Source organism: Saccostrea cucullata, unplaced genomic scaffold, assembly GCF_032062105.1.
Source record: "Saccostrea cucullata isolate Sc308-1 unplaced genomic scaffold, CSIRO_AGI_Scuc_v1 ctg1691, whole genome shotgun sequence".
NCBI lineage: Eukaryota > Metazoa > Mollusca > Bivalvia > Ostreida > Ostreidae > Saccostrea > Saccostrea cuccullata.
Genome location: NW_026918178.1, coordinates 105,886 through 130,187, shown reverse-complemented (window position 1 = coordinate 130,187; position 24,302 = coordinate 105,886). Strand labels below are relative to the sequence as shown.

The 24,302-nt window shown below is 32.7% G+C and overlaps 2 protein-coding genes and 1 long non-coding RNA gene across 10 annotated transcripts in view; all 3 read right to left on the bottom strand.

The window, feature by feature from the left end:
- Positions 1–6,925: 6,925 nt before the first annotated feature.
- LOC134258762 (uncharacterized) overlaps positions 6,926–24,302 on the bottom strand; it is a 35,512-nt gene continuing 18,135 nt past the window's right edge. Inside the window, exons 1-6 of one of the 7 annotated variants that reach the window (XM_062741355.1) lie at positions 15,780–15,893; positions 14,193–14,437; positions 13,699–13,993; positions 13,421–13,484; positions 12,141–13,281; positions 6,926–7,157 (exon numbers count right to left, since the gene is read on the bottom strand). In XM_062741355.1, the coding sequence (XP_062597339.1) occupies positions 12,976–13,281; positions 13,421–13,484; positions 13,699–13,993; positions 14,193–14,430 (903 nt within the window). In that variant the 5' untranslated portion in view covers positions 14,431–14,437; positions 15,780–15,893 and the 3' untranslated portion in view covers positions 6,926–7,157; positions 12,141–12,975. The other 6 variants (XM_062741362.1, XM_062741370.1, XM_062741347.1 and 3 more) reach the window with 6 other exon arrangements.
- Positions 8,393–10,149, bottom strand: LOC134258716 (uncharacterized). The gene is made up of 3 exons (XR_009990213.1): positions 10,007–10,149; positions 9,607–9,673; positions 8,393–9,015 (listed from the first exon to the last, which is right to left on the bottom strand). It is a non-coding gene; the product is annotated as an uncharacterized LOC134258716 (long non-coding RNA).
- Positions 19,435–23,825, bottom strand: LOC134258809 (uncharacterized). 2 transcript variants are annotated; one of them, XM_062741397.1, is made up of 5 exons: positions 23,395–23,825; positions 22,225–22,457; positions 21,247–21,472; positions 20,084–20,111; positions 19,435–19,903 (listed from the first exon to the last, which is right to left on the bottom strand). In XM_062741397.1, exons 2-5 carry the CDS (start codon positions 22,448–22,450, stop codon positions 19,514–19,516), a joined length of 870 nt encoding a protein of 289 aa, XP_062597381.1. In that variant the 5' UTR covers positions 22,451–22,457; positions 23,395–23,825; the 3' UTR covers positions 19,435–19,513. The 2 variants fall into 2 exon arrangements, with proteins under 2 accessions (XP_062597381.1, XP_062597387.1); XM_062741403.1 differs by lacking the exon at positions 23,395–23,825 and adding an exon at positions 22,672–22,775.

Genomic DNA, 24,302 nt, shown 5'->3' with positions numbered 1-24,302 from the left:
AGTATGAATCGGCCGAGGTGTGCCGAGAGGTGATATCTATAAATATGATAATCGGTGATGCAAACCCATTGTGAATGTAAAAAATAAGATGTTCACACGTAAAAGTGTTTAGTACAAGAACAAATTTCAAACTATCATACTAAACTATGTTTTAACATAACTTTGCCATCTAGGTCTATTTAAAAAAAAATGTGAGAGTGAGAGTGTGTGTGTGGGGGGGGGGGGGGGAGAGAGAGAGAGAGATAGAGAGAGAGAGATAGGCATTAACATATTAATCGGGTTGTATTTTCAATGGGGTTTTTTCCAGACCAAGTACTAAATTCAGTTTGTACATTTTGATAAATTCATCAAAAACGCTTTGTACTAAAATAATATTTTATGTCGTTGAGAAAGTAAATTTAAAAAGTTCCAAATTATGGGCAAAATATTTCTCTGAATCTAATTAGGTAATTTACTTCAATCATTAAATAAATTCTGTTATTTCAGACTGGTAATGAATTAAGTACCGGGTATTCAAAATACATATATGAGGCTCATAGATCATATGGTCACCTGAAAATTTTATGTTCAATTTGACGAATACATGTACGGTGATAATTATAGAATTATTCTGACTTCTTCCTTGGAAAGTCCAATATGAAGGAGTGTGTATTTAGAGGCAAACACCATAGTGCGGGTATTACTGTCTCATGACAGCATCTAGTTATTAATTTTTTTTATGAAGATACAAATAACCTCTTGCAAACCTATAAAATTCTAGAGTATTTAAGCCTTCTTAACAATATTTCTTAGATAAAAATGCATACTGCTTATTGTTTATCTAATCCAGAATGTGTTGTTTAATTTCCAAACTTCTCAATAACTCAACTTAAAAATATGATTAACATAATAAATTAATGATGGTATATTTCACTAAATTCTTTTTTCAGTTGTTGAGTATATAACTAATAAGTGATTTTCTCATTAAGTGTATTAAGGTAGACAGTGAATATCTATCACCTGAATATGGTGTGTGTGTGTGTGGGGGGGGGGGGGGGGTGTTAGACTAAGATCAATTTATAGATATTTAAAGAAAAAACACGTATTAAAAAATGCACCCTCTTTTATCTAACCAGTTGGACTAAAATGAATAAAAAGAAGCATTTTAAAAAACGATTCGTATTAATCCAAAACTAGCCAAGGAATCTTGCTATTATAAAAATGTTCTATTTCTGTACGTGTGTTAGAGTTTTATAAATATCTCCAATTCATTTTCATTCTATTTTATGCTTTAAATTTTAACAAAAGTTTTAAAATTTGCGTACAGAAGTTGATATAAAGTGATTTTATCCCCCCCCCCCCTTTAATGTTTAATGCTTGAACCTAAGAGTTACGGGCCTTTTTATTCACGAAATCAGTAACTGAATTCGGCATCATTTGGAAAATACTAAAATTATTCACTAGTTTACAGGGTTTGTGAAATATTTGATGGCAATTCTAGACTTTCATATTTCCTTTTTCCATAGAGAGGTTTTCAACTTTGTCTTTCCCTTGTTCTTGTGGTCCATATATATATTTCCAAAAAAATTAGGCTTTAGAACTATAGAGCCCGATCTCATGAAATTTGAAGCAGGACAGTAATTCATAGATTTATTTAAATGATAAATAAAAACATTTGGTTTTAAGAAATAAATGTTTTCTGCGATGTATTATTAATTAATTGTGGGAAGGGAAATGTTCCTGAAAAATTTAGTGAGGCGGTTGCCTCATTGCCACAATGGAAGCTACGCGGCCTACGCCCCTGAAGATTCGAACACAATCTTTGATTTATTCACATTACTAAAAAGTATTGCAGATACTTGTACAATACCTACACGTTTGTGCATATAATCAAAATGCATTTATTAGATACATTTTAATTACTCAATAAACACAAATTACGCTTGTAATTATGTTGATTCTTTTATCTGTTTCCATGTTGAAATTGTGTCACATGCATGGAAAAAATCCCAGAATAGTGAAAATAGGTACACTAAAGTTAGAGCCGCTTAGTCCGATTCTAATCGAGAAAAAATATATTCGTTTTTCTTCTTCAAAAATAATTGTCCCTAAATTGTGTCAACTTTTGTTAAATTATATCCCCAGGGTCTTTTTCTTTTAAAAGGTATCAAAATTCAAAAGTTAAAAAAATTGTTAGGTCACACAAAAAATAATCCTATGTTGATACCGTGTGAAACCACCTTAGAAAAATTAAGATCTTAACTTCCCGTCAGGGAGTTCTGTTTGTCAGTATAAGGTTTTTGATCTGTTTTCTTTGTGAGGATTGTTGTAATAAACTATTAAATCAATTTTTTATACATTTTCTATGTAATGACGTATTTTACAGTATAAGATAATATGCGCCTGTTTCAGATTAAGCGGCTTTAAGAAAGACCGAAAACGTATTTCCCTGAGAGCCGTCTTTTGTTCGAAAGTCCGCAGTCCGTAGTACGGTGTCAGGTGTATGAGATTCCGAAAATGTTCAGTGCTATGTGGTGAAAATTATTTTCTGTTCAGTTAGCAATGGATTACATGACTTCTTAGATGCATATTTCAATAAAAGTAAAATAGGATATTTCTTTAGACATGTGCACATCCCTGTAACGATAGCAGTATTCAGGTAAATATCTTCATCACTGCGTTCGATGCATATTCTCGACCTGCATGCGTGCATATCCAAACGGTTTTTCCTGTTTTCCGTGTTATTTTTTTTCTAAATTGCAGCAAATGCATTCAAAAATTATTTACTTCTCAGTTTTGTTATAGTTTTTGTTGGGTTTTAACTTTTAAAACATGTTTTGGGTAAGTTTATGGATTTATGACAACTTTGCTATCGGAGATGTGTACATGTCGACAGTCAGGCTAGAAAATCACTCAAGTGAAACAATTCTACAAGGTTATATATAGCAGGTACAGGTGGCCAAAAATCTTCGATTAAATATGGCGGAATCGAAGAAATGGGAAAAGACCACTAATTATTTTCCCATAGAACTCCATACAAATCTTAGGCCCTCTCAGTACTTTACTATGACAATTTCAGAAAAATCTTTAGCATCATTTCAAACTTTGTTCTAAGCCCTAACAAAAAATACTGAAAAAAATATATGGTCCCGTGGCGTTTATAGGTCAAAATTGCAGTTATTTTCAACTTATAGAGATTCGCAGTAAATAACACGCGGCATAAAAAATCAACCCCCACTCCCAAAATCTTCCCTGGTATATCTATAGTTTCTCTAATATTCCCTCATCCCATCATTTATTTCAAAGGTCATTAATTTTACTTGAAAATGAAAACAATTAAATACCTGATTTCAGCCAATGGCGTAACGCCAACCCATTCAGTATTCGGTTTAATTAGTACAGTTGATATTAATTTTCGGATCTTATCTCTGAACAATATGGTGCATATCAATAAGTACTGGCAAACACCAATTATGTCACAAATCTTATTTCTGCGGTGTAATTCGAAAAAGTTTATAAAATTACCGAAAAAAACATTTAATGTGCACGTGTATTGAAAAGTTTCAGTGAGTTTCTAAAAATCAAATTGGATCAAATCTATTAGTAGTACATGTATGATTCCATTAAAATAAATGTTTAACTAAGTTTTCTACATAGTCTTTATCTGTATTAAAATATTTTGATGCAGAAAATTCCTTTAGACTGAACGCTTGGGTGTTGTGGCTATTTCATTCTTGTCAGCATGTTTTACATAGTGAAGAAAAAAAACTGAAGCATTTTAAAGTAATTCCGCCAAAATTAATCTCTGTTGAGATTCTGCTGGGCTAGATATTTGGACTGACGCCCGCAGAATCTCTGGACAGCCATTAATATTTCATGTCTGGAAATCAAGAAAGAGTTCGTATAGTCTGTTTTTACCCTAATTGATGTTCAATAGCCACAGAAGACATTTGGTTCAGATTCACCAAGGGTAAAAGCAGACTATACAAACTCTTTTATTTGAGGAGGTAAACAATTTCGTTACAGGAGCCATATTTAAAACTGAAATTTCAGTGAATATTTTTATGTTGGGATTTACATGCCTAAAAGGTAAGCAATGTAGAAATAAAAGTGATAGAGAGTCAAATAAACAACCAAATGACTTAACTGAAGCGAGCAGCTGTATGGCTTAGGTGAATTATTCTTGCTATAGTCGGCCGAAGTTGGGACTTGATTTCCAGACATGAAATATTAATGGCTGTCCAGAGATTCTGCGGGTGTCAGTCCAAATATCTAGCCCAGCAGAATCTCAACAAAGATTACGCCAAAATGAGTCAAAGGAAAATACGAACGAATTCTAATATGATATATTTTTATTTCTAAGTAGAAGAGTATACTAGTTATTAATTAAACATATTTATTTTAAAAAGAAATATTGACAAATCAGTTTTAAATATTAAAAGAGAAACATAATGGTCAAACGTTTTTAATTTTCGGTAAAAATAAATTATAATTCATGTGCGTGAGAGTCAGAGATGAAGGATAAGAATGGGGTTTTTTTATCCAAAAAGACAAAATTTAATGCAATATCCTTATACCCAAAATTGATATTATAGCAATGTAATGAAAAAAAAGAAGTAAAGTCTTCGGGGATTTTTGTAATATGCTGATATCAAGATACTGCACGAACAGGGATTGGTATCACAATTAATGAGAAATATTGAAAAAAAGTATTGATGTGTTATTCAACTGTAGCATATTCAATGCAAAATTTAAAAGTTCAATTTCTATTCATTAATTGTATACGCAGTAACTTTTATTGATTGCGTGTATATATTACAAGTTGCCATGCTAGGATTTTTTTTTAAACCGTTTATATAAAAATTATAACTTTATAAATATCTATGACTAAATAAAAACAGCTCAAACAAAATTTTAAGGCATTTTAAAAATCTTTTATTCATAATCCTAATTATATTTTATCATTAAAGGATGTTTTAAATGGAACAAACAAAAAATAATATCTCATTTCTCCCTGTGCACTTTCAAATACAACAGCCAATAGATCGATCACCTATGCGGCCGATAATAACAAAGGCAGACACGGTCGCCGACCGTCAATTTTGAATTTTAGTAAGTACGATTAATATTTTTGAGAGTAGAATGATTTATTGTTCAAAATTCCACTAGAAGGTTTTCAGCAACATCTTAGGTATTCAAAATTTGCCCCCTCCCCCCCCCCCCAAAAAAAAACTCCAGCTTTCCAGCTAATGTAGAGCTATATACATAATCTGAATGAGATGAGTCAGAAGAAAAAAATCGTACTGTAACATTTATATAAATTTAATTTTATCGCAGAAACCTGGACCCACAATGCAACACAAGTAATCTTGTTGTCCGGACGGGTAACTGTGTTACTGCCCTATGGTTAGCTGCAATAATGTAGCCCTCTCCGATTTTTTTTATCTGATGTTTTCTGGAGAGGGCTACAATTCCATTGCATCTCCGTAATGGTGCAAATATATTTTTTTTAAATACGGGCGATTGAAGGCAAAATAAATTATTTTTACATTCAACTTACTTCTTATAAGACGGAATTTTTATTCACTGTCAACAACATAGCCCGCTAAACTCGAAAACCATGTAAAATATATCTGCATGTTTACCAGCAGCAGCCATGACAGTTCACGCGTGACGTCCTGAGACTTTCGCTTGAAATTTAGAACAACTAGGAACAACCTAAAAAAAGCAAATGTCGATGTTTATAAACGACTGTCCTGAAATGTATCACAAAAATATCGATAAATAAAACCATTTCAAGTGTTATTTTTACGCAAATAGCGATATGTATGCTTAAAATAAGGGAATTCCTATTAGATCCGCTCCTGTAGATTCTAAATTCTCATTGGCTGTCCCAAAATAAAATCTATCAAGGTCAGTAAACATGGCGGATAAATTCAAGTTGTGATGTTGACATACACGAAAAATAACCGATATATGGGTCGTTGTGAATATTTTTGGATGGATTTATGTCTTGCATAATTACTTTTTTGGAGTCCAGGTAAGAGATGTTATTAAAATAGCCGTTTACTGATGATTTGAGCCAAAATCCGTGCGGGAGTGATTCACAGCCGCATTTGCACCATTACGGAGATTCTAAGGAGTTGTAGCCCTCCCCCCCCCCCCCCCCAAAAAAAAATTGGAGAGGGCTACATTATTGCAGCCAACCTATGGTGTGACAAACAAAGAAAGGTTATAAAAGTAACTAACTTGCGTTAAAAAAATTGCACAGAGATAGTGAATTAGATTCTCTTTGTTAACTTTTTTTTTTGCATATTTAAAAACGTTTTGTAATACAACTTACATTCGATGTTATTTAATGTAACAGTCAAGTCAATCAAGAGCTGGGTTTATTTCAATTAAACAACTTAAACCCCCCCCCCCCCTTTAAAGCTGCACCGTGAAAATATTACATGTACTTATTCCAATGCGATAAGGAATTTAAATTCTGATGAATTTCAAATTCAAACCATGCATAGCGCTTCCCAGTACTCTCAGTACTTTGATTAAGAGTTCATGTCAGCTTTAACGATATAAATATTTAGCTCAATATCAATTCAATGAAAATAGCGGGTTATTGGGTTATTTCAAAGCACAAATGAGTTGTCCTTGAAGAAAAAGACAAACACCATACCCTCAACTCCCTACCTTCACATGTAAATACCCCTAACACCATACCTATGACCACTATAAATGTTTCCTATTTACTATCAATTTTGTGTCTCCGTGCAGGACACAGATTTAATTATCAAAATAAACCATCACTGTAAAAGTGCTTTTCCCAGTACTGTTCGTTATCTCCATATATTTCATTCATGTCTTATGGGATATCCTACCCAGACACCCACAATATACATGGAATTACGCAAGCCCTATGCTTGTATTTGCAACACTGCAGAATTAAAAATACATTTAAAGTTTATTTTTTTTATTGCACGGCACATATTGGTTACAGTGGTCAGGTAAATGTATTTCAACAATAAACATCAACTTTAGGGCCGCCAGACAACAGGGCTCACCCTACAACAACATTTTATGTGTCGTCCGAAACGACAAGTAGCATGCTGGGTTGGGGTTCACAATCATGCTACTGACACATCAACATTTAATTAAATATACATCTCTTTACTTTAAATTGTCTATATATATGGAACTATTTAAGAAATAAACAACGTTATTCAGTGAACATGGCATTATGAATAGCAATTGCTCTGCTGGCATATATTGGAAAATATGCCAGCAGAGCTATTGCTATTCATAATGCCATGTTCACTGAATAATCGTTGTTTATTACTTATATTTGCATTCTTTGATTTTTTTTTTCAAGAATATCAGAGGAAATCCTGACTTACATAAGGACGCAGCTTCTTGTCTTCAGTGAAGAAAAACATACGGCTTTAAAATCAGTAAACCTGATTAATGCTCCTTTTCTCTAATAAATCACAAACATATTTATAAAGTATTTCCCTCTCAAACACAGTTATCTGGATACAAGCAGCGCCGTTATCACATTTTTGTTTTGATGCAGTTGTGACGTCATCGATCAACGTTATTAAAACCCTCTGACAATCATCAATAATTTAACACTATGATGAAAAATGAGAATGCTTTAATAATGATTATTACTCCAGAATGCTTTTCTATAATTTTTTTTTTTAGTTTATCTATTTATTTATTTTTAAGAGCTGAAATCATTCTTGAAATAGACACACTAATTAAAGAAATTTTCTCTTTAAGGAATGACTCTAATTCTTGGCCAAATTATCGAGTATAATATGGTTTGGGTCAGTTTACGCTTTATAATCCGCGAAGCGGATTATAAAAAAGCGTAAACTGCCCAGATAGCAAGCTTACGTTGGCCCAATGTTGGGCCACCGTTGTAAGTTACGTTGGTCCAATGTCGGAAAATGATATTGGGCCAATGTAATTTTGCTCATCGGCGCAACGTTGCGCCGACATGTTGGCGCAACGTTGGCCCAATGTCATAGAACGATAATTCTGACGTTGGTCCAACGTTGGGCCACTGTTGTCAGTTATGTTGGCCCAATGTTGGGCCACTGTTGTAAGTTACGTTGGTCCAATGTCGGAAAATGATATTGGGCCAATGTAATTTTGCTCATCGGCGCAACGTTGCACCGTCATGTTGGCACTACGTTGGCCCAATGTCATACAATTACAATTCTGATGTTGGCCCAATGTAAGCCCAACGTATTTGTGCACCTACATGTAGGCAGTACATTGACCCAATGTCAAACAATGATAATTCTTATGTTGGCCCAATGTTGTCCCAACATATTTGTGCACACGGATATTTAGAAATCTATGGAATTCCATGGAAATATAAGAAATCCCAGGAAGATACAATGAAAACTGAAATAATGATAACATCACAATTTATCAAAGATCAAATCTATATTTTCAAAATTAAAAAATCGTTTCTTTTACAATGTGTTTTGAAACAAAAATTACACATACATTTATAGATGTACAATGTAAGCACATTTTTTCAAAGTATTCTCACTGATCGACATTTCTTTGTAATAAAACAAACTATTTCTTTTTTTAAAATATGGCATTTGACTTAATGACATTGGGAGAGGTCATTGCAGTTACAATGAACTTCCAGTTGCCCATGTACATTTATCGTACAAAGTTAATGACTAGACTAGAGTGACAAACACATGTATTAAGTACAAAATATCCATTACACAACTATATTAATAAAAAGATCCCATAAAATCAACACATGCTATTTTCCTCGAATATGCCAAAGATCCTAATTAAGTTAGATCCGAAATTTCTCAAGTGTCTGCTTGAATCACTTCCTCACTGATATCCCATGAAATTCACAATAATAAATAAATAAAAGATGGCGTTATGTTAGAGGGTAGCCAAATAACTGGTCATGTCACGAACGGATTCACTTTAAGTAGGAAGGTTCGGAAAGTTCAATGTTGATCATTTCCATAGATACTTCAAACTTTGCTGGCACAATTTCTGAAAGAAAAGATGACCATTAGGATGTACATTGTATTATCATCAATATCTATCGCATATATATAAACATAAATATATGACAAATAATAAAGTAAGGCTCTACAAGACTGTAAAAACAATTGGTTATTTCAACCTGATAGTTCAGTATAGTGTAAAATAGAAATTCACTATCTTGCAGTGTTTTTATTTAGGCAAAATTAGGCAAGGGGTCTGGGGGCCGCCTTGTGGGGCCCAGGGGGCGAAACCCCCGGAAGCTCCTGGATTCTAGAGATTTTGTAGGGTAAAATGAGGTCTACCAATTAGACATATTAATTTTCTAGACGAAACTGTGATTTATGCTAACTTTGACAATTTTAGGGGGGGGGGGCGTGCGCCTGGTGCGCCCTCCCCTTAAATCCGCCACTGTCAGTTTAGTTTACCCGTCAGAATCCATTGTTATGTATTTTTAGGATAAGGAAATTAAGAACATATAAACCTCTTGTTTACTTGGTATATAGTAGATGCAATATTTTTTATAGTTTTATGCTAAAAGTTAATAAAAACAATGTTAGGTTATTTGTGTTACTTAAAAAAAAATGAGCTGGTTCTCACCAATTTTACAAGCTGACTATTCGCCGGCGCTGTAGGAATCGTCTCGGACACAGTCCACTGCATGCAACTATTAAATAATCAAAATAAGTGCTGAAAATGATCTTGAACATTTGTTCAAAAATAAATGTATATTATTACATTGTACTACATACTCTGTAAATGTTGCAGAGAGGAACACTAAAATTCCTGAATCGATCCCAAACGAGTTAATTCGGGTTGAAATCCATCTTTATAAGAGATGTTTAGAAGTGTTAAATTATTATAACAAAATTGAAATAGCGCTTGCTCAAACGATTTCACTACCAGGTGTTTTATGTGTAGTGTCCTGACTAAGGAACAGTAGCAGAAGCAATTATTCATTCAAGGACACATGTTAAATTATTTTGTACATTGTACCTACCGCAGTACCGTGTCGTAAAATGTCTTCATCTTCTTTCAAAACAGAAATTCCATCCAAAGCTAGTCATGATTCTCCTTTTCGCGACACTCTCTTCCGAACTTTCCTTCTGTGCAACATCAACATGGCTGCGTGTAACCCACAAAAAATTTAAATTTCGGCGCGGTGTGTTGTTTAAATTAATAGCTTATCGAGCCCGACTTCGATCCCGACGTAATTGTACTATTAGTCGACAGTTTTCGAGAAAAATCTAAGTTGTATTCCATAGTTTTGAAAATCTACATAAGGGTTAAATAATTAAAAATGAATAAATAAATAAAGGAAATAAAAAAATAAAAGAAATAAATATTTTTTAAACGTTTCAATATTTTTTTAAACGTTCCAACAAAAGTTGAATGTCGGGCCAACACTACAAAGATGTCCATATTTCAACATTAAAAATAACAATGTTCTGGCACGTAGCAACGGGGGGGGATGGCTTATAGTGAAATCAAGGAAAAATAGCAAAAAATTGGAAGTGAAAGGAAATTGGCCACCACCACCCCAATCCTTTTGCTTGTCAACTTTTTCAAGTAAGTAAAAAAAAAATTTTATGCCCCCCCCCCCCCACTTTTAAGAACGATGCTACGTGCCTGATGTTGGCCCGACGTTAGAACAATGTCAGTGCACCAACTGTTGTAATTACAATGTCGGACCAATGTTGGTACAATGTCAAAGCACCAACTGTTGTAATTACAATGTCGGACCGATGTTGGAACAATGTCAATACACCGACTGTTGTAATGACAATGTCGGACCGATGTTGGCCCAATATCGATCTGCCAACCGCGATATGTAGCCGATCTACCAACCATATGCCAACATCGGCCCAATGTCAGCTTGCTATCTGGGTGACCCAAACCATATTATACTCGAAAATTTGGCCAAGAATTAGAGTCATTCCTTATAATTTAATTTTAAAATAATTATTCAACTTGGGATGTAAAATTGTGTTGTTTTTATGAGTTCAAATTTACCGCGCAATAATACAACCGTAGCAACGGAAGTGATGGGAAGAGAGGGGAGGTAATAACTGATACATAGATCTAGCAGCCATGACGCTTGTTTACATGAGGTAAGATTGAGTAACTGTTTGAAATTAAAGGTACATTCATTAAGTCTGGAATTTTCCATGAATCCCAAGGACTGGAAATGAGGGAATTGATGGATACAGTTGATTATGCTGGTTGTCAAGGGGGGGGGGGGTGTCCCCATACCAAACCAGATTATACAAAATGTTATGCGTTCCTTTTTGGAAATCAACCAATGAGAGGCAAGAATACAAGCAAAATTAAATTATTTCTGAATGGTATTACCCAAGTGTGAAGAGTTATCGTTCTTTGTTCAAATATGCATGATACAAAAAATAAAAATATGGTAGTTCTCTACAATTTTTAAAAAGTTTTATTTTACAATTAAATGCATTCACCAAAATTGAATTTTTAAATATATAAATCAGCAATTCTAAATATTCCGAATTTCCTTTTTTTAAAGAATATTATTAAAAACTTATTTTTATTCCTCTTGTAAAACATTTCATATATATACTTCTCAACACGTTCTGTAACTGTAGTAGAGATTGTTCTACACAAGTGTGATAGAGCAATGGCACTCATAGTAGAAGCAGTTGCTTCTATAGTCCTATGAACGCAGTTGATGACAACATGTTCGTAGTGGGAGAGAGAGCAGTGGATATGCAAGGTTTTATGAAATAAGGTATCATTTTTTAGTTTTATTGGGATGTAAAACGGTTGGTCACGTGATCAAATCTCATAAAGCCCGAAGGGCTTTATGGAAGATTTGATCATGTGCCAACCCGTTTTACATCCCAATAAAACTCGGAAAATGATACCTTATTTCTTATATTTACATTTGTGACTATTTATTAGAAATTGTAACGTACTTAACTACAGTTTGAAACCCATAACGTTATTTTTTCGAAACTCAACTGAATGTGTTTATAACGTGTATCGCTTATGACGTCACTATCAAACTACGTAGATCTATTATGACTAAACAATCATAATGGTCACACGACCAACTTGTTTTACGGAGATGTAAAAACGCCTTGTTCAAATAGTGTTATATAAGGGAAAACATTTGCAAATGTAAATATTCTCATATAAACATCAACGTAACAACATTCAACATCATATTTCGCAATTGTGAACAACATACATATATCACCATCAATATTGGCTTCAAACAATAGTATGACAACAAAAGCTTTGATAGCGGCATATATTTACAGACAACAAGATGAAATATATGCAAATATATTGCTAATCGTTATGAATAAATTAAGGTATCTTCGCCAAGGATCAAGTGGAAATGTATACAAATACCATGCACCATTAAAACCTTGACAATTGGGCGTAAAGGTTTCACATTTTGGGAATTTAAGTTATTGTACATGTACTAAGTATATAAAATATATTCATAAATGGTCTATGTTTTGCATAGCAAGTGGATTTTATTATAAATCAAGATAAGACTAGATATGACAAACTCAATAATTCATTAAATTATTAAAAGAAATGTTTTTAAAAAATCTTTATTTGATCACAACATGAGCACTGACTGATAAAACTGGTGATTAGGATTTGCATCTCACAATTCTATACTGGATTATAGTTTTACTATTTTCATTAATAAACAACAAAATTTCTAATTTATTTGGGTATTACGAAGTTGACTTTTTGAAAATTCAAGAATGTGTCAATTAAACCGAATTTTGTGGTTTCAATAATTTCTATACAAAGTAATTGTTTATCATATTTTCGTGTGAAATGCCTTAGCGAGATAAAAGCCATGAAATTTTATTGTAAATTTGAAAAAAAAAAATAACTTCAAATATTTTTCTTAGCACTTTAATACTTCAACGAATAAAAGAATTCTATATCCCTTTACAAGTGCATGCATTCTTCCAACATTCAGCGGTGAATGGTGCCGCTGTAAACATTCTCATTACAGTCGCTGAAGTGACTATAAACATTCTCCTCTACTTCCGTAGACTGTCTTTCTTTCTCATGAAGCTTGTTATAGATGTCCTCTTCAGTAGGAGAATTGTGATTTGCCTTGTACGTCGTTTTACAAGCATTTGATGATGCCTCAAGTTTTTCAAGAATGAAATAATTTTGTTGTTCATTTTCCGACCCTCTAGATCTTGTTTTGGTGTGGATCAAGGATTTTACAATAGTTGCTGTCTCTTCCACTGTTGAATACTCCGCAACTCCATCCTACAATTGGTTTGATCGACCAAGAAATCGTATTAAAAAGTGAAGACACCATTTTGCAACAAATCAAATTGTAAATATTTATATTATCAATTGCATTGATTTTCATGACAGATAAAATTCAGGAAAGTGTTTCCCTTACGCTGTATATTTCATTTTCAACAGGGCGTTGAAGATTTTGCATTCCATGGATGCTTTTCGATTTCCTAGAAAAAAATAAACCGTCTGAAAAAGATTTTTCCAGGACTAAATAATGAGAAAGATAGAATATTGATAAACTTTTTTTTTCGCTTAAATGTAGTTTTTATGGCTAAAAAAGATGGGGAGAAAACCTTTCGTGTGTTTGAGTGAATGGGTCTCATTTTAGTTCAATTATACTCTAAATGAATGAAGTCACTAGGTTTAATCTTTGAAACTCACCTTTTAAATTTTACGACTATGACACACAAAAGTATTATTACAAAGAGAACTACAACTCCAACAATTCCGGCTGTAAGTAAGAGAGTCATGTCAACAGACTGAAATGGTGTTGAAGTAGGTAAAATTGTGGTATCATATGAAGAGGTGTTTTCTTTAACGACGGAAACAGTATCAATGTTTACAGTTGCAGTCGTAACGAGTAGAGGGGGAGGTTTAGTGGTCTCTTCTGATGACGTATTAGGATCAGTGGTGGTATCTGGAAATGACGTCAGGGCATCAGTGTTTTCTTCTTCTTCTTTTTAATAATGATCAAATAATATATTATACACCCAGGCAAACTTGTTATGATTTGATTGAATATTTATGCTTTATTATTATGGCAGAGACCAGAGATTTTTTTTTAAAAGATAGTTCAAATTAATCATGATATTGTTTAACCTTAATAATTATAAATATCATTCGTGCTAGCTTAGATATAGATATAAAATCTTTACCAATTTTATAAAGCAGCGTCCGAGAACCTTGACAACAGCGTGTTTGATTAAACTGCTCTTCAAACTGTCCGTTGACACTAATATATGTAAAAGGTTCGTATTGTGGGTTTTCATATTCCTCTGTGCATTCGTCTTCAATATCAATCACAGTTGCAAAGAATTTATTATTGACATTAAATAAACTGCAAGTTACACAAAAATTGGGATATTTACAGGTTATCTTCTCCCTTCTCTCCATCGATTATCTAAACATATTGAAAACATCATGATAACATATTTACTATACATTAAAATGAATTCAGTGTCAGACATCTATCAAAATACATTGCTGAAATTTTTGAAATTTTCTCACTGTTAAATAAGACTGTAGGGTAAGAAACTTAGTATCGTTGATTTGAAAAAAGGAGATTTCTGTAACTTTGAACTTACGTACGTCCAGTCGACGGTTAGCACTTACCTGCTGACAAATGCTAATTATTATTGTCCTCTATTGCAAAAATAGTGACATTCTCAGCATAAAATGAATGCGTAGCAAATATAATTTTTAAAATTTTCAATAGTGTTGTAAAGCCTCATTTTGTACGAAATTTCCATGTAAGTTTTATATGAGGTCGGACTTCCTCCCTTCTTAAATACTTTTCTTACATGCTATATTTCCATAACAGTCTGTATTGAGAGGGCTTTTCCTATCTACATTGATGATACAGTAAACAACGCGATGTAGACAGCATACCACATTCCTTCCGTTTTAAAGCTTGAAGTTAAGAAGTTTTAAACAATATTCAATAGAAACAAACAATGTCGCTTGTTTCTCTTTTCACATTTCTTTAATGTATATTGGAAAAAGGTTTGAATGTTTCTATGAAATACAGCACTATCCCACATTTTGTCGTCCAATGACCGTTATATCATACATTTCTTTAAACAAATACATGACTGAGTGTATATCCATATTCATGAAAATGCGATGAATTTCACATGAAATAATTCCCTCATTTTTTGACTCTTTACTTTATATTTACCATTTTCAAGTTTACCCAAGAGTTCATAAAATTCCTCACATGAAAGTGCGTCAAAAGGTTTTTTATAACAATTCATTCAATTGTTCATTTTATACGGACTTTTGAAAGACTATATACAATAAACGTGCTGATTTCTTCCTAAAACTGTTTCTTCACTCAACTTTATCAAGACATTAAGACTCTATTAAGATATGGTGAATTTTTATTTTTATTTCCTTATTTTTGAATCTCAGTCAAAATAAGCAAAGGAATTATTTTAGAAATGGCTGACAAACCAGAACCATTGTAAATATATACACTGCTCGTTATAGACGATGTTAACTTGTTTTCTAAAAGATTGGAATTGTATAAATCATATCACAGAAAGTATAATCAGTCTTCTGTATGCCAATAAGATATTCCTTAATATGCAGATCGATTTGTTCGTTAAACGAATCTAGATTAAAGGGGAAAAGAGGGTACTGTTAGTATACCAAAATTAACTCAACTCGATTGCCATTAACTTTACAAAATAGGCAACTTAAAAATGATTTGAAAAAAGAAATAAATTAGGGATGAAACTTACTTGATTAATCTTAGCCGTGGCACATTTATCAGGTGTCACCAGATTCTTTTTCTTCTATGTCCTACCCCATCACAAATCCTAAAATATACATTTTTTCCTGTACAGGAAAGTTAATACGACAATCGTACTTAAATTGTGGTAAACAAAATATACTTCCTTGACAAAATGAAGAGTCTTTTAAGATAATGACTAAATTTACTAGTTAAGCAATAATAAAACTGTTACATAGGTAAGACAATTAAATTCGCAACAAAGTCATTAGCATATATACAGTTTATTTTATATGCCCTCGAGAATTTTCCTTGATATTGAATCATCACTTCTGTGACTATATTCTCTATATTTCCTCTATCAAAAATAAAACTCTTTGATCACTTGTCAACATAAAGATGATGTTCAAGATTTTATTTTAAGGTATAAAATCCCTCTGATAGAGAGATAACTTTTCAAGAAAATCAATCCAAGTAATTCAATGAATTGTCTTAACCGTTTTTTTAAACAACTGATTCATAACCAAACTATGTTACAAATATTAATTTTAATTTTTAGTGCAAATATTTTAATATTGGGCTTCGCGCGTTATGCAAATTATCCCACGTGTCAAACTATCACTGATCCCTGTCATATTCTACCAACTAGACAATGTATACATGTATAGTGTATGAAATGGAGATAACGAATAGAAATCAAACTCAAAAGACGATTAAAACTATACAAATAGGAGCAGAGGAAACACGGACCTCTAAAAAATCAGAGGAACGATCAGGAGCCATAAGGAGTAAGCATGTCATGTTAAACAAGTCCCCTCTGTTGCTTGACCCTTTCCATGATCGGACTGTAAAATAAAACAAAGTTAACAATAAGTTTGGGAAAAAACTCAGACAGTATTCAAACTTTTATAACAAATGTGATTACTTCAACTTTTCTATGATCATGACAAGGTGCACACGGCTGGTGTGACCGGTTGACAGTGAATGCTCCCTCACCTATGGCACCTGATCATTCCTCTATTGAAGGTCAATCCGTACCCTACTTGATTTGTAAGGTTGCCAATGATTTCAAGCTTGATTACTGTTCATTATCGCCAAATTTCACACTTACTCTGTTGAACTCATTTCATTGAAGCAATAATTTTCTTCTTTAATGTATTTTGATTCATTTGCAAAAGTATCTCATGATATTTTTAAAGAATATTCAAAGACTTTCGGTTTTAATTTATTGGAAAAAGTATGATCTACTTCAATGACCTTTTCGGGATTTTTTTAATTTGTCTGATTTTGTATTTACATGAATATTTCCGGAAAAAATCCTATAGTTGTACTGCTTTATTTTCTTTCTTTTTATGTTATTAATAGATTTTTGAAGATGATAAAAAACAACTTTTGAAAAAACCCCTATTAAATCAATATTGTAAAAAGAATTTCAAACGAAAAGAATTCCAAATTTGTAAAGAGACAATACGATTACAATATGTGAAGAAAATGCTCAACCTTAAAAGACATTGCTCTTGAATATATGTATTAGATTATTATGACTGTCATATTGACTTCAATGTTATAATAATGATAAATAAAGATATTAATAAAAATATTAAAATACAAATTATTTCTATATGCAGCCTTTTTTTTAATCTGTAAAACCCCAGTCACATTTCCAAAAACGACCAACGGCAGACGGGTTTTGAAGCAAAAGTGGGATTCTTCGGGTGACAGTCGTCAGTTCACCGGCCGTTGTCTTGGCCGATTTTGACTATTTTTTTTGTCGGCCAACCAATTTTGTGTCCATCGGTCCAAGTTATAATTTTTCATGCGTCGGTGGCCAATTTCTTCAACTGCAGTTATCCGTCGACCAACCTTCGATCATCGTCCGACCATCGGTGGTCAGTTTATTAAGTCGGTCGTCCGTCGTTGGGCAAGAAGGGTGTTGAAAATTTCGGCCGACGATTAAAATCAAACTGTAGCTCAGAGCTCGATGATCGGGCGACGATTGGCCGACTTGTGAATATTTAACCTATTAGGGATACATAACACAAACCAAAATTTTTGATGCATGGATTGATATAAATGTTTTGAACGGAAATAACATAAATAATTAATCCGTAAGATATAAAGAAGTCTTAAGTATTCTTTGCTGCTTAGATATGCATCATTTGTCGGTTTTATGCAATTCCATACAAATTTTGCACACATTTTCAACATTGAGTCACAATGTTATAAGATTCTGCCACTTTGCCTTGCAAACATTACTCACATCACCTATCTGAATATAGATATATGAAAAAATATTGCTGATTTCTAAAGAAAAAAGATTTTTTGTGTTATTTATCCAAGTCATCGGTGTCCCTAGGAATTAATGTGACTGCCCAGTGTCGCCCGATACTGTGTCGACCGATCCTGTTCTTTCAGCCGACAAGTCCAGAAAATTTTAGTCGCCCAACCATAGGCTTAAATATAACCTAGGCATAAATATATATCCTTGCATATTGTAATTGCAAAATATACATCGACTACTGCTTCAAAACATTTTGAATTACCAAGCATGTGAAGCATAATTCTCCTACATGTTCATGATCTTCTTTGCCCTGCAACGGTAGTCCCGCTGGACATGTCATTAATGGTGACATAAATACAGATTTAATGAGGACCTTAAGTCTCGTTTTTTAACATGACCAAAATAAGGAAAACCAATATCTCATACAGGATTCCTTAGGTACATGAAAAAATCCTGACATAAATGACATACAGCGGGTACCTGTTATCTATAAATGTTTACTAAACCCCTTACTTCACTTTATTTTGTCTACGGATTTTTCCGTTGATCGAACCATAACTTTGAGCACAAGGCGGCTGTATCTTCGATTGTCTTCTCTTCGATGGTACCTGATCACCTCTGATGTGTTGATAGTTCATGTTTGTAACCTTACTATTTGTATTGCTATTTACAAATGGACATATGAACTTGGTTACCGTTTGTTATCTTAATACGACGTACGTCATTGAAAACTAATCGATTATTATTATTATTATATAGCTAATAAATGGTCAATAATAAAATACTAGGAAAATCTAGAGAATTTTAGCGTTCAATATCTTGGCGTTTTATTGAGTTTGTATAACGTATATGAGTATGCCCGAAACATTCCGAATACGAGCGTTCAATATCGAACGCCCCATTGTAAACAAAAAAATGTCTTCTGGTCAAATTCTCAGAGTTAAATTAAAGGAAGGAAGTGGCATCTAAGTGAGATGTGTTTATATTTACACAAAAATGAATTCATTTATTGAAAATTAAGCACGTATTAGACCCATTAAAACCTAAATAAGCAAATCATAACGCCCTGTAGGGTCATCGGAATGATGCGATATTGAACACTTACAGGACAGGCGTTAATTTGAATACCGATACTAAAAAATAGTAATTTGAGTTTTTTTTAGTTAGAATAATTATCATAAATTATGAGGAAAGATTTTAGCTATATAATAAAGGAGTTATATTGAACATATATTGGTGATAATTATAAGCACTCGTTGACTGTACAATTGCGCTCGTGCATTTGTTTAGCCAACTTGAGCCAATATTCACCTATAACCCTCTATTATCATGATTATGCAAATCATGCCATAATGACATGCCATAGTCTAGTAAGTGTCTAGTCTAGTAAATGTTCTACGCTATTTATTCAAGTTTCAAACACTTTTGTAAGTAAAATTATCCTATTATACACACCACCAAAGTCATCTATCAACGTTTAAGTGACTATAAACTTTATTAAAATCGCTAAGATGACTGTAATTACTAATACTTGTTGCATCACTTGTAGAGACCATGGTTTGATGTAGAGTATTGTAGACACAGTCACATTTAAGGTCATTATCGGGAACTTTTTGACAATTTACTTCAGTTGTTTCATAAACGATATCCATATATTCCGATGTAAGAATATTTCCTGGCATTTCGTTATCACCATTCAGTGCAGAATTTATGTTTGCTGATAAATCACTGTCGAATGTATCTCCTATTTCTAACACAAAATAGTTATCCTTCACAGTATTTGTTAATTCAATCCTTGGTGTTTCGGACATTTCTGAGTCTTCTTTAGCTGGGTGGTGAGTACTATCTGGAAACTAAATTATTAAACTATCTTAAATTTCTAAAATTTGTTTTTGCATAATTTGTACGTGTACTTGAATATGCTAGGCTAAAAAGAAAGCCTCTAGATTAAAATAAAATGTTGTCTAGTGATCATCAGAAAAAACATTAAATCTATCAAATACATGTCAAGTGTCAAACATTAACAATCATACCTCTTCTTTAACTGTACATTTTGTTTTTCTGAAAATACAATAAAATTGAGACTATCATATCAGGATTTCCTAATTTTCGTAAGTACATATTAAGGGTCCTCCACACACACCAAACTTGTGTTCTCATATTATTGAGCATTACTTATAACAAGCATATCAACCTTTAAAAACTGACTAGGAATTAAAACATTATTTATACTGAATTTTTAAAATAATAATTTCACAAATTTAAGATATTTTCCCCAAAGCGTTTTAATACCTAGCACAACAAATTTTGTTTTACCCTTCGTATATTTTAAAGCTCAAAGAATAAGCATAAAACTTGATTTTATCAATCAACATATTTTTTAGAGAAATTTATTTAATTCATAAAAAATACATAAAACTCATTTTCTCTAAGATAAATCTAAAGAAAAATCAATGAAGACACTTTCTGTATAGAAGAAAAATCAACGAATTACATAAAATCAACAAATTGAATTTAAATTCAATGCACTGATGTAGAAAAATATTTTCGAAATCTCTGGTATGAAAGTTCCTTTTTGGAGTTATCTTTCCTGTTGCCCGGGACTCAAAAACTTTGGCAAGTCTCTGCATACGTCACTATACTATATTTACTCATTATTGGCAACTATACTGGACAGATATAAAAGAGGAAAACTAGAAAAACACACTATTTTATCAATATTTATAAACACACAATGAAGTAATGTATTATTGAAACGCACAAATTAGTGTGCAAAAATATCAACATTCAACACAGACTTGGAAGTATTTTTTCTCTATATAGGTCACAAGTCACATGGTGTGGAGGACCCTTAAACGTACCTAGACGGTATTGAACATTTTGAAAATGATGATATCGATGCAAACTACACTGTTCAAGGATTATTCAGACTCGCTATTGCTTAATTTGCATAAAATAGCGGGATATCGCGTCACTAGAAAAGCTGGCTGATTATCGAGGTAGTATAAGTTCTCTATATACTGACCGCTACATTAAGTTAGTATACAAAATGTAATTACAAAATAATTCTGAATTCATTTATCTTAAAAAATAGTACTTAACATCATATAACAAAAGTTATTCTGATGATGCTTATATAAATGGTTCTTAACACTTTTCAACTGATGATGCAAAAAGGTGTTTACATGTAACACACCTATGACGCCTGTATAGGAGAGAACCGACACAGATGACACTAAGCAGTGCCATACAGATCATTATGACAGTAATAGTAAAACTCCAATGGCCATACAGCACGTCTCCGACCTCTGGAATATTTCCTTTGGATGTTACCTCATATGCTGCTGTCTTCGTCAAGAATGCATTAAGTGAATCAGACGCTTTCGATACATGGTCAGCTGACAAGGAATTTTTCTTAATATCTTTAAAGAAAAGTGAATCATTTAAAGTATGAAGTCGTTCTTGTCCATTTATACTTATAAATAGGGAATAAAGTACAAATAAATGAAACACTTGAAAGAGACGAAAAACGGTCAGAGTAGAACATGGGAACTATATTTAAGTTTGTAATGCGGACTTTAATATGAATGATCCTAAAAAATGAACACATATTTCACAATATTTACATTTGCTGATGTCTTTCCTTATATAAGAGTGCTAATAAAATTGAAATTCAATTTTCAATGACAGTTTGTCACATGATAAGACATTCTTGCATATGGAAAGCAAACTGCACTAGCAATTTGGAAAGTTCCGACTGTGATATCAGATGTTGTCGTAGATACTTTAAGTTGCATTTCAAAATCAAAGTGTATATAATGCCTATGTTTTTTTGAAACTTGAATAAAAAAGTATAATATAAACATAAGAAATAAAATACCATTTTTTAGAGTTTCATAGGGGTATGACATGAAGTTGGTACGTGATCAAATCTACTATAACGCCCTTCGGGCGTTATAGAATTTGATCATGTGACCGACTTCATGTCATACCCCCAAATGAAACCCTAAAAATGATATCTTATTTTTTAAATAACACCATTCAAGTCTGTAAGGTGGACTTCCATAAAAATGATGCTCAAAACATAAACACATGTTTTGAGCATCATTTTTATGGAAAACATAAACACATATCTACAATAACATCAAACAAAAATATTGGAAGAATACTTTACCTAAATACACATTCATCACCCCGCCGCAGCAACGACTGGTCACAAATGTCGCTGACGACTTGTTTCCTTGGAAATACACTGTCGTTTCGCTGATACCCCCGTCTTTGTCAGCAACATTGCACGAAGAAAAATCGACATTTGCTACCCCGGCGATATTTGGTACGGAAAGGTAAATCTGACGACAGCAGTTTGGAATGAGACATTCTACGGATAGGTATCTCGACATGGTTCTTCTGAAAATTTTGAAGAGAAATGGAGCTATGGTAAAACGTAATACATGGGTACTCAAATTAGTGAAATCTTTTTCTCGGCTATTGATTCAAAGTGCTAGAGATACAGATACGAATTGAGCCTCCCAGTACTTATTTCAGCTAAGTATACTCACACCAGAAATGTAGTTGAAGTGAAATGTCGAAAGATACTAAACTAACAACATTAAGTGCTTACCATCAGATTAAACGATGACATTTCGTTTACTGGTCAAAAACCTATGACAATTGAGTCAGCTGCTCGGCTCACGTTTTCAAACGGTTTTAGGAAAGTTGATTCTAATTTGTCCTTTTTAATTGTTAAATAAACGATATTTAATTAAAATTGTATTGTTTTGGTTAAATATAAATTTTGTAACTCTGTCCATTATTGCTGATCAAGCCATCAGAATATTTATTCTTTTTATAACTGACTGAGAAATTATGTTATTAGTTTTTAAAACAACATTAAGTATCTCTGATGTGTTAATGGAGGACAAGTAATAAACAGTAGCAGTTGTAATGAAATAACGCTAATTAAGAAATAAGGTATCATTTTTTTGAGTTTTATTGGGATGTAAAACGAGTTGGTCACATGATCAAAACCCATAAAGCCCGAATTATGGAAGATTTGATCATGTGCCAACCCGTTTTACATCCCAATAAAACCCAAAAAATGATACCTTATTTCTTAAATAAAGACGCTTGCTTTCAGTAGTGTTATATAAAGGAAAACATTTGCAAATGTAAATATTGTTTCATATTGTTTCATATTCATATTTACAAAACATCAGTTAATCAGTTTATTTAAGTCCATTTAAACAAATACTTATTAGAACTTTTGATCAGTTGCCTATTTTCGGATACGTTCTTTCATTTGTACGAGTATGTAAATTGAGAGTAATTGATACATGTAACATACCTTGTTTATTTGACAGTTCCCATTAGCTCGGATACTCGGGGCAAAATAATAATTCGATCTGGACGACCGACTTTCTCCCCTTCTTCTATACACATTCATAAGTGTTTAGGAAGTATGATGACATTTCCAGTTCACTTGACTCTTGGTCATCATCTTAAGAGTGGAGAAAAGCAAATTGAGTCCATCGTTTATTTTCTTAATGTTGCATAGTGTTTGAGATGACAAATAACTTTTAAAAAATGATGCAATTTTGTGTTGCTTTCGCAAATTAAGGATTCATACTTTCCTTTCATACATGCATACCACTTACCACTGTCGAATGGTGTCGGTTTTGGGCCGCTGTTATTCATCGCTGTTGAATTATATACATGTATAACACAACGTATTGGTATTCGCCATGAATTCTTTTTATAACAACAGAACTATTTTTAATTTGAGCCACGTCTCAATTTGCAATCCGAAACAATAAACAAAACACTTTCACAGTAATAGACAGTCTTTAAATTAGCATTTCTTAAAAGTTTCCTCATAAGATACAATTATCAGTTAAGAATAAATTGACAAAAAAAAACCTGGTAAAGAGATATAAGAATAGTTCTTGTAAACATAAATAGTTCAGAAATAGTTAAACAAATAGTTCGTGTTCCATGAAAAATATGATAAAAACAGTAAGATCTTTACAATGTGCTATGAAAACTTCTATATCACGTTATAGTAGAGGTGATGACAAAATGAAGATCTTGTCATGTAATATTCAGCATAACATCAACATTTGATATTTTGTAAAATGTAAACAATACAATTTGGAATACAAATGGTGAAGAGGGTAAAAATACAACCCCGTGGATAATGAGGAGTAAGCACTCCTGAACACTGGTTTCTCCCGTTGTCAATGAAAACTTTTAAGA